Source organism: Populus euphratica, unplaced genomic scaffold (assembly GCF_000495115.2).
Source record: "Populus euphratica unplaced genomic scaffold, PopEup_1.0 scaffold184.1, whole genome shotgun sequence".
Taxonomy (NCBI): domain Eukaryota; kingdom Viridiplantae; phylum Streptophyta; class Magnoliopsida; order Malpighiales; family Salicaceae; genus Populus; species Populus euphratica.
Genome location: NW_011500065.1, coordinates 130,817 through 141,321, shown reverse-complemented (window position 1 = coordinate 141,321; position 10,505 = coordinate 130,817). Strand labels below are relative to the sequence as shown.

The window sequence follows — 10,505 nt, the reverse complement described above, 5'->3', positions numbered from 1 at the left end:
AGGGGGTAACATACATCTTAAGTGGATTGAAGAGATATTTGCAACACTATTAATTGATGCAAACAAGAAGGTCCTGTAGAGGTACAAAATAAATTATGAATCTAATGTATTGATTATTTGTTAAATTGATATGAATTATTATGATAATCTTAATGTATTATATAGGTATGCCAAAGCATATATTCTCCATCTATTTGGTAGTTTATTATTTAGTGACCTAAGATAGAGATATGAACTTTTAATTTACCTGATATTCATGAAGGATTTTGACTTCATCCTTACATTTACCTAAGGATCTAATATTTGGTTATATTTATATAGACATATATATCTTTCATGCATGAAGGGGGTTAAATAGGTTGGAAGTTGTTTGTTACTTCTACATGTACGAAACGAGAAAAACTATCTAGATTTTAAATGTTTGTTGTTAACATAACTGATTCAAAAGGTTTTTTTAATTAAACAATAGTTATGGTCATGGGAACATCTTCAAGTAGGCAAACCCGAGTTACCTTGATTGTCGTCCATGATTATTTAGAGTATATGGATTGCACTTCATCTACCACTCGAATGTAAGTATTATTGTGATGTTATTTTAAAATTATTTGCATTTATATTGTGTAATTATAACTTTAAAAAACACAATTAAATTGACATAATTTTAATACTAAGTGGTGTGCTAATAGAGTCTTTGAAAATAATCAAACACATTTGTTATCATTTTATCAGAGCGAGCTTTAGTAGGCAACTTGCTATACAAGTATTTTTTTTAATCATATTTTTAATAAAATCATTAAACTTCACCAAACTATTGTTGTTTAAAATTTAAAAAACTTATATTCTACAAGTAATATGAATGCCTTACTAGGATGATAGATTGGTGGTTGCTCCAGCAGTTTGCACTAGTGGAATGGACATATGGACATCATTGGTCCCACTAATATTTTTGAGATGGTTGAGCTACATTTTTCAAACAAGATAATGCAATAATTCAATTATAAATAACACATATTAATCGACATCAATTCAAGTGATGCATTGCATGTCATAACTTTTCGAGGTAAAAATGATGATTATGACTAGTTAAGCGATATGAAACTTATATATCACAGTGGAGGTACAAAGATAAATGAGATATTTACAAAGATGCATCTCATGATTACATATGAGGAGAATATGATTTGGTACATGAGTATCACACTTCGAGTCATTATTCCGGATCCTAAGCAGGTTCCATCACTTGGATACATGCAATACGAGCAACATATGCCTAGCGGATTCAAAATCTCGTAAGTAGTCAAATCTTTTCATAATTATGAAATGTTAAATTTTGAGTTTTATGTATTGAACTTTTAATTTAACCTTAATGTGTTATTGATATTAGGTTAGTTTCATGCTATAGGAGGATCAATATGCCACATCTTATCTTTGTAATACTGAAGAAAAGCATAATTCACACCATTGCGTCTTAGTGATTACATGTTTACTACACTAGACTCAATGTCTTTAAAGAGCGATTAATTCTTGATGATATTATGAAAGAGGACGAGGTCACTCAAACAAGTGAAGAAGATAGATCTAGTGGTGCTACTGATAAGCCTGAATCATCTAGAAGATGACATAAATATAAATAAATGGATAATTTATGTTTCTATATTTTAGGATTACTTTAATATTAGATAGGATGAAATATTTTTTATTCATTTAAAATGATTTTTTTTCATTCTCGAAGTTAGTTGTGGTTATGAAATGTGAGAATTTGTTGATTGGAATTATTAAGGTTTTTCAAGTAAATTAAATTTTATATTAACAAAAACTATAATTTTATAAACTTTTTATACTCAAAATACAAAAAAATAAATAAAAACTAGATAGTAGCCAAAAAAATTTAGCTATTTCTCAAAAATATCAGGTCGTTTTGGCTAATATCTAACTTTATTATTTTTAAAATTTCTAGTCATTTCTTAAAATAGTCTACTAATAAATATTATAGTTCAAAACTATAATAAAATTATAATTAATATTATAATTTATAAGAGCGATATTTAAGTAAATATCATAATTTTAAAACATAATATTATTAAAATATTACATTTATAAACCACGACATCTGCTATTTCATAAACACTTTTACCAAGCTCTTTTTAAACTTTTCTTTTTTTCAAATGGTCCATATACACAAATAAATTGTCAGATGTGACATTAAGCACGCGCATCATATAAAGCCATCTTTTTTTCATATTTACCCTTTTTGTTTTATCTTTTCCTTTCTCTGCATATTCTCTTAGCAACAATCAAGGACATAAAACACAAATACATGATGCTTATCATCATCATTCACCCTGGCAGGAGCCATATTGAATTGACAAGATGGTTTTTACATGAACAAAAGGCAACCCTAAAAATATACTGTATGCAGCTATTCAAGTCTGGACATATTATTTATCTAAGATACCATGAGATACTTTTAGGAATCCGAAGAATGATACCAACACAAACTTCCAATGGGTGAGCTTTTTTGTATAGTTATTATATTTATTAATTGTTATTATCAAATATAATCCAAATTTAATTTCATATATATATATATAATACTCAAAATTTGATAAATAGAGCAGAGGCATTTAAATATTTTTCCTTTTAAATAATAAATATAGCATGAATATAGTAGAAACTATCCATAATCTAGCTTTCAAAATATAAATAAAAGTGATGAAAATGGCAATAAAATCACAATAATTATCATTGATTTGTTAAAAGTCAACCTAGCCAAAATCTTTTTTTTTTAATATATCCAATCTGGTTGATATAATAAATATGATGCATGGCATCAAAATAAGAGTCTTTTATGATTTCATTCTTCTTGCCCTTCCGTCTTATTAAGTTATTATCATGAATAGGGCTCCTCTCTTTTATGTCTCTCTGTTCCTTCTTGTTTTGGGGCCCAATTAATTAATGTACTGCTAGCTACAGCTTGTAGCGTTGTGTTATACATGTGAGCCATTGAACAATGACAGGACATTGAGTGCTGAAAGGGAAGCAAAGCAACCTCTAAAGCCAAAACGACAAGATTCTAACACATCAAGTGCGCCACATCAGCAGGCAGCAGCAGCAGCAGCAGCAGGCAGTTCCTGTAAGTTATGACCCTCCTCACCAGCTTCTCTCGCTAACTTCACAATAATCATGCTCACACCATTATCATAATCTAGGCCTTGAAAGTCTAGCCTATGCTATCATAAACTACAAAGAAGTGAACATAATTCTATATACAAGCATTACTTGTTAGAGTTTCCTTTCGTGTGTTTAAGCAATGGTTGCAAATGAGGTTTATAGATCTTGTATAGGAGTTGTTTTTCTCTTTCATTTTCCTTTTTTGGTACAATATGAGCAATTTGGACTTAAATTGTATAATATAAATAGCTTTCTCAGGTATATATAATCCTCCTTATTATATATTTATTAATAATAATATGAATTGTCGAAGCTCAATTAACATCAATGGTACTATGTATTCTCTTCAATAAATCTCGAGTTAATTTGAACGTTTAATAATAAAGATGATAACAAGGTTTAAACCACATTAACCACTACAGCTTTGTCCAGTAATTAGGTTAAACTACTAAAACTAATTCTAATTACCTAATAAATGATGCTACGCATCAAGTAGCTTGCGTGGTTGATGTTGTTGTACATGAAGTGCATCATATTTAGTGCTAAAGTAGCAAATGTAAATAATTGAAATATGAAACTTTAGGTTTTTTTTTAAGAGCACAATTATAACTAAAAAAATAAATCCAAAATAATAAAATTAAAAACTTATGTATAAGTTGCACATGTGTGACTTGAAAAATGCATGGCCACGAACTATCAATAAACTTTTAATTTTTTATATGTCTCATGTATGTAATATAAATAACAATTGATATTTTTTTATAATTGGATAGGCGCCAACAAATGTAAATGTTTTTTTTTATATTTGGCACATGTATTACAAACATTAATAAATAAGCATGTCATTATCTTTAAATCACGTGTGTGTAACTCTCGTCATCAACTTTAAAAATTGCTTTCTATAATTTATATGAACTTATGTAATTAAAAAAAAATTAATGGTTATACGTTTATATTGAGCTTCATGTGTTTTTGGTGTTTATTTTTTTATTTTCTTTCTCTTTTAGCCTTTTATGTCATCTCATCTCTTCTTCTGACCATTAAATTATTTTTACTTCTTTCAATCTTTATATGCATTTTAACTTTGATACATTCAAATGCTTCAAAATTATATTGTATGAATCCCTAAAAAAAAGAAGGAATGAATTGGACGAGCAGTGTGGATGCTATTTTAATAAATAATAAATTGGATATTTTTGTGGAAAACCTCTACAAAAGTCAAGAAGACTTTTCTTTTGCTTCTGCATTCCCGACGTCAATTATTGGACTAACCCATACTATAGAGGGGGGCTCCTATTCCTTTAGCTATGCTTGTTTTATATTTTAATTTATTGGGGCAATGAAGCCCTTCATTTTGGTTAAATATTACAACAAGAGGACAAATCTTTTCAGTTTGGATACGGAAGAAAAATACTTAAATCTGTTGATATTATACGAGATGACTAAATATTCAAGCACAATCACAATAAGTTTCTCTGCAATTTAAAGCTTAATATAATATTCAAACTAAATATTCTTTTAAATTAGGTGTCTTCTACATCAATTAATTAACAAATATATCCAATAAGTACCGTGTGAATAAAATATTTGAGAAGTTAAGGTATGTAAACTTTGATGATAAACAAAAAACAAGAAAGAAAGTTATGATCAAAGCATTATTTTCACATCAAATAAAAAAAAATTGCCATTTGCAAGTTTGAGAAAAGATGAGCAATAAAGCATACTGTATATAACATATGTAGCATTAAATATTAATGAAAATACAATAACAACCATGTAGGACCGTCATATGAATCCAAACCCCCCTTCCCATGTTCCATTATATACACTATACTAGAGTACATCAAAACTGTACATCTACACTCTCCAAATTTACAGGCAAATTAAAAAGAAAGAAAGAAAGAAAATAGAGAGAGACAGAAACACGATGGAAAGTGATAGCACAAATGATCTATACAAAGAATGCCTAAGAAACCATGCAGCCAGTCTTGGGAGCTATGCCAGAGATGGATGTGGTGAGTTCACCCTTGATGACACCTCACTTTCCACCCTCCAATGTGCAGCCTGTGGTTGCCACCGCAACTTCCATCGCAAAGTATCGTACAGCAACAGAAGGGATCACATTATGCACTCACCATCTTCAGAGACAGTAGTGATGGAAATGATAGACTATGCAGAAGGGAATAATGAGAGGAATTCCAGGCCTCCAATGATGGTGGTGGAGTCAGGTGAAAGGAGTGGAAAGAAGAGGTTTAGGACAAAGTTTACAGCTGAACAGAAGGAGAAGATGACGGAGTTTGCTGAGAAGTTGGGGTGGAAGTTGCAAAGGAAAGATGAAGAAGATGAAGTAGAGAGGTTTTGTGAAGGAATTGGGGTTACCAGACAGGTTTTTAAAGTTTGGATGCATAATCATAAGAATTCTTCTACTACTTCTGCTTCTCCTGGCAATGCATCTTCTCTTACCACCCAGTAAGAGAGAGGGGGAGAGGAGAGTATTTTTTTTCTTGGGTCATTTTCTTTTCCTGTCTTTATTCATGTTTGGTTGTAATTTATCCTTGCTTCAATCTGCTCTAGATAAAAGACCTTATCTTATCCCCTCTCCTTTCTTTCTTCCTTTCTTTCTTTTTTCATTTTAATCTTATTATAAATATGAAAAAAAAAATGCCATGGAATTTCAGAAAAAAATCACTATATTGACAAATTAAACTAGGCTGCCAACAAAATGAGAAAATGGGATCTTGAAAGCAAATTTTGTTTTCTTAATATAGCAAATCCTTCGTTAATTAATAATATGCATGCATATATGTATTGTATACATATAATCAAGATGGGGTAATTAATTAATTAATTGTCTCAAAATTATGGTAAATTTGATGTGATCTAAATGTCTCTCCCATGATTTTGACGTGATCTGAATTGTTGGTAAGAGTTCTCTCATATATATTTCACTTTCATCTGAGCAAATTCAAGAGTTTCAACCTAAATTCATCAAATGTGGTGGTGGTAGATATTTGTAATTTTGATTTTAAGGACCCAGTTTTAAATTCTAGAAAGTTTGGGGTGGGGATTTAGGAATAAAGGATAATTGTGCATGATAGCTTGATTTTCTGCCACTGTTTATCATTTTCTTTTTCCCCTGACCTCCTCCTTCCCTTCCCTTTTTGTCTCCATTTGTTATATCAAAACCCTAAAGTATTAGACTAGCTGGTTTCTCTTCTTAATGTTCAGGACCTCTTTTTCTTTCATTTTTTCCCCCTTGTTGCCACTCTATGGCACTCGAATGGAGTCGGATTCTTATTGGGAGTTTCATCCCAAAACAAGTTGGAATTGACATGTTTTACTTCTAAATATCCTTGGTGCAGATCTGTCGCACTTACAGTTGTGTAGAATTTTTGGACCGAGGGTAGATGCATAACAGAAAAGGACTGTTCATGCTTAGGAACTTGCACACAGCAACAGATGAAACAGAGCTGAAGCCTGAGTCAACCAGGCTCACAGCTTGCACCAAAGACAGGGACAAGTACTTGGTAATGCTGTCTTACACTTTGACAAGCTCGATAAAGATCATGGTCTGGACCTCAAATGGAGGGATCCAACTGGATCACTACTGTAATCTGAGTCCTAGTGCGACGTGAGGATCATAACTACATACAGTTGAGTCCCAGAGAAAATCAATGCCCACAGACGATATCCTAGTGCATATCCACGGGGAAAGCAGCCAAAGAAATATCCTGCAGGTCGTGGCAAGCTATGAAAATTTGGTTGCAGATTTTAAAAAGCAAAACAAATCATTTTCAAAAGGGTAATTAAAGACATTAGAGTTGAGCTCTTTATAAACAGGATTTCTCCGCGCACCTAAAAGATATCATTTTCAGAGTACGGTCCTCTATGCATTCATTGCTAACTTCGATGATCAACTCTGACAGCTCAACTGACGCCCTGCCTAAAAAGGGATCACATATTTTCTATTCTAACATCCGGGCGGAAACAACTAGAGAAGTCACAAGAGCACAACACACTACACATACACATAACGTTATGAATCTATCATGTGATATAAACCAACATCCATTCCCACATAGAATTATTTTCATATGACTAGGCATACTAGCATGAAACTAATATATTGCATTGTCAAAACGCCGAACAGTAGAATATCACAGTCAAACGACTGGAGCAGAAATTGAAGAAAGGCATGTATCATCCCATTCAAACACAAAATGTTACCACTAATCCTAATCCACCAAATGCCTTCCATCACTTGGCCAACATCATCCTCACAAACTCCTCGTAATTCACCTGACCATCACCATCTACATCTGCTTCTCTGATCATCTCTTCCACTTCTTCATCCGTCAACTTCTCCCCAAGATTTGTCATCACATGTCGTAGCTGCACATGTCAAGCAAACATCAATGCGGAGAAAACTATATCCTAGAGCAGCAAATACCAATAGCGGATAGACAACGTTTGTAATAGCTTTAGTGACTATATGAAGTTACAAATCAAGTAGATAGCATCAAAGATATATGGTGTTTACCTCTGCAGCAGAAATAAAGCCATTCTGATCCTTGTCGAATACCTTGAAAGCTTCTTTAAGTTCCTCCTCAGAGTCAGTATCCTTCACCCAAAAAGTTAAAATTCAACAAAAAGGAGGTTAGCAAAATATACAAGTTAACAGGAAACTGGAAGCTTCTTAACTCTGGAAATCATTCTCCACAAAATAAAACCCTCCAAATGAAAACCTCAAAGGTAAGAATCATGCCAGTTGGATTGTTAGAGAACAAAAGAAAGCCAACATGTATAAAAGCTTGCTAGCATGGCAAAACAACAACAATCAAAGAAGTAAGACCCAGCAAAACAATGGAAAACGCTGAATCAATTACATGCCATATTATAGGATACGCAATACCGATAAAGAGCATACTGCGATATCTATAGTTTCTGACAATCCACTGCTTCTGAATTAGAGTTCTGTGTACAGAACAATGATTAACAGGCATCCAAATATTAGAACATGATAATTCTAACATGGTATTGGAAACTTTTGGAGACAACCATTCATGAACAAAACTAACTAATTGTGCCCCTAGAATACAAATAATAATTCTGGGAACCTCACCTTCATTTTCCTTGCCATCAAGTTCAAGAACTCGGGGAAATCAATAGTACCATTCTGATCAGCATCAACTTCACTGATCATGTCCTGCAACTCAGCTTCAGTGGGGTTCTGTCCAAGAGACCTCATTACTGTTCCCAACTCTTTGGTGGTGATGCAACCTTAAAAAAAAACAAAAAAAAAAACTATACATCATACAAAAGCTAAATAATAACAGGAGTCTGTCATCCTACATAGCTACCTAATAATCTAAATGGCTCCTCTTACCTAAATCCATTACCAAAATCACCGAAAAACAAAAATAAAAACTGAGAAAGTTTGTACAATTAGTCATGCAAGATTATAAATAAACCATCAACATGGCAATGATAACAACTGATTTCATCAACCTTCAACAAATCAAATGCATGAACAAAACCCACATCACACTTCTCCTACTACATCGCATAATTAGTCAGTAGCAAAACAAGAACAAGAAAAACCTATGTAGATCTTAACTTGACTAAAACGAAACAAAACAGTGTAGAGAAAACAACAATACCATCCCCATCTTTGTCAAAGAGACTGAAAGCCTCCTTGAACTCGGCGATCTGTTCCTCCGTTAGCTGCTCAGACATGGTCCTTCTACAAAGAAAACGAGACTTTTTTGGGTTTTAGTTTTGGCTGCTTGTGTCTGTATACAGAGAGAACTACTGCTTACGCTAATTACTCTCTCTCCCGATACTAATGTCCGAGATTAGTTGCCAGCTTGCTGTGTACGATCATTGACGTCGCCAGTTATCGTCGTTAATTATTCATTAAATATGAATAAGTATTAAAGTAGTCCTTCATTATATCCAAAGAGTGTTGATTTGTTCCTAAACTATCAATTATTCCATTAAATGAGCTTGCTTTCCACTGTCATCTTTATTCAAAGAGAGGTTACTATTTACTAAGAATCATTCTCTCTTAAAAGCACCGCTTTGATATATATATATATATAATAAACTTAGTTTGAATGACGGAGCATCATTTTAATTTTAAATATAAAAATATAAAAATAAAATTTCAATCAAATTATAAAATATATATATATATGTAAAAAAATAAATATCAAAATGCACTTAAAAATTTGTTTAATTACCATGATTTAATCAAATTATGGGTAAATAAGAAATTACTCTAAAAAAAATTTCTTGATTTTTTAAAATTTAATTATTGATTTATGGTGATTAGTCAAAGGTTGATAATATTAAAAATTAATTTTTTAATATTTTAGTTTTTAAAATTTATTATAAAAATAGGGTTAATAAAGAGTTTCTAACTTGAATTTTTTATATTTTTTCTCATATTTTTTTTTTGTGTTTTTATTCTCTTTTATGATTTAATTTTTTAGATCTAAAATTTAGATTGATACTTTGTTGAAAAATAACTATGTTCATTTATTTTAGTTTAGAGATTTTATTTAGAAGTACATTTAAATTAAGATAGAGTTATTAAAATCGTAAGAAGCATACTGTAAACATTCTAATTGTATAAATAAAGAGAAAAAAAGTTTTGAGGATAAAAAATTCATCATTAATAATAACAATAATTTCATGTTTTAAAGTGATTCAACAAGTAACTTTTATATTTATTTATTTTTAATTTAAGTATTGTTATTTTTATTATTAGCATGCATGTTATAACTTTGATTCTGTATATATTGCAAGTTTGAATAAATAATTAATATACATACTGTATTTTTTTATATTATATTTGTATTGGAAATATATTTGTCTTTGAGTTTTTTTATATATAGATTTAGACATCTATTTATTATAGGCTTTTCTTAAAAACAATATAATATATTTATAAATTTTGATTTATAAATGCAATAAAAAAAGCACAAGTGTTAAGACCAGGATAATACATTAATTTCTTTTCTAATAAAATCCATCACAGCAAAAGCAAAATTATTATGCAACAACAATATAAGAAAAAAGAAAAAGAAAATATAAATGAGTTGAATAATTCAACTTGCATAAATATTTATCAATAAACTTTATTTTATACGGTAAAATAAACTTTAAGATATACTTTTAATATCAACAAAATCTTGCTGCTCGGAATAGAATTGATCTCTCACTGTGTACGTTCAAAAATAGAACATATAAATAATAATAATAATGTATATAGGGAACTTGATTAATAGGAAAAAGGATGGTAAAATTACAAATTATGTAAGTTGGAGATT

The 10,505-nt window shown here is 30.8% G+C and overlaps 2 protein-coding genes across 2 annotated transcripts; one reads left to right on the top strand and one right to left on the bottom strand.

The window, feature by feature from the left end:
- The first annotated feature begins 4,926 nt into the window (after window positions 1–4,926).
- On the top strand, window positions 4,927–5,770 carry LOC105108213 (zinc-finger homeodomain protein 1-like). Its single transcript, XM_011002440.1, has one exon. The coding sequence runs from the start codon at window positions 5,099–5,101 to the stop codon at window positions 5,642–5,644; it is 546 nt and encodes a 181-aa protein (XP_011000742.1). The 5' UTR covers window positions 4,927–5,098; the 3' UTR covers window positions 5,645–5,770.
- Window positions 5,771–7,196: 1,426 nt separating this feature from the next.
- On the bottom strand, window positions 7,197–9,072 carry LOC105108212 (calmodulin). The gene is made up of 4 exons (XM_011002439.1): window positions 8,832–9,072; window positions 8,294–8,451; window positions 7,712–7,792; window positions 7,197–7,563 (listed from the first exon to the last, which is right to left on the bottom strand). The coding sequence occupies exons 1-4, from the start codon at window positions 8,905–8,907 to the stop codon at window positions 7,429–7,431; spliced, it is 450 nt and encodes a 149-aa protein (XP_011000741.1). The 5' UTR covers window positions 8,908–9,072; the 3' UTR covers window positions 7,197–7,428.
- Between the last annotated feature and the right edge of the window lie 1,433 nt (window positions 9,073–10,505).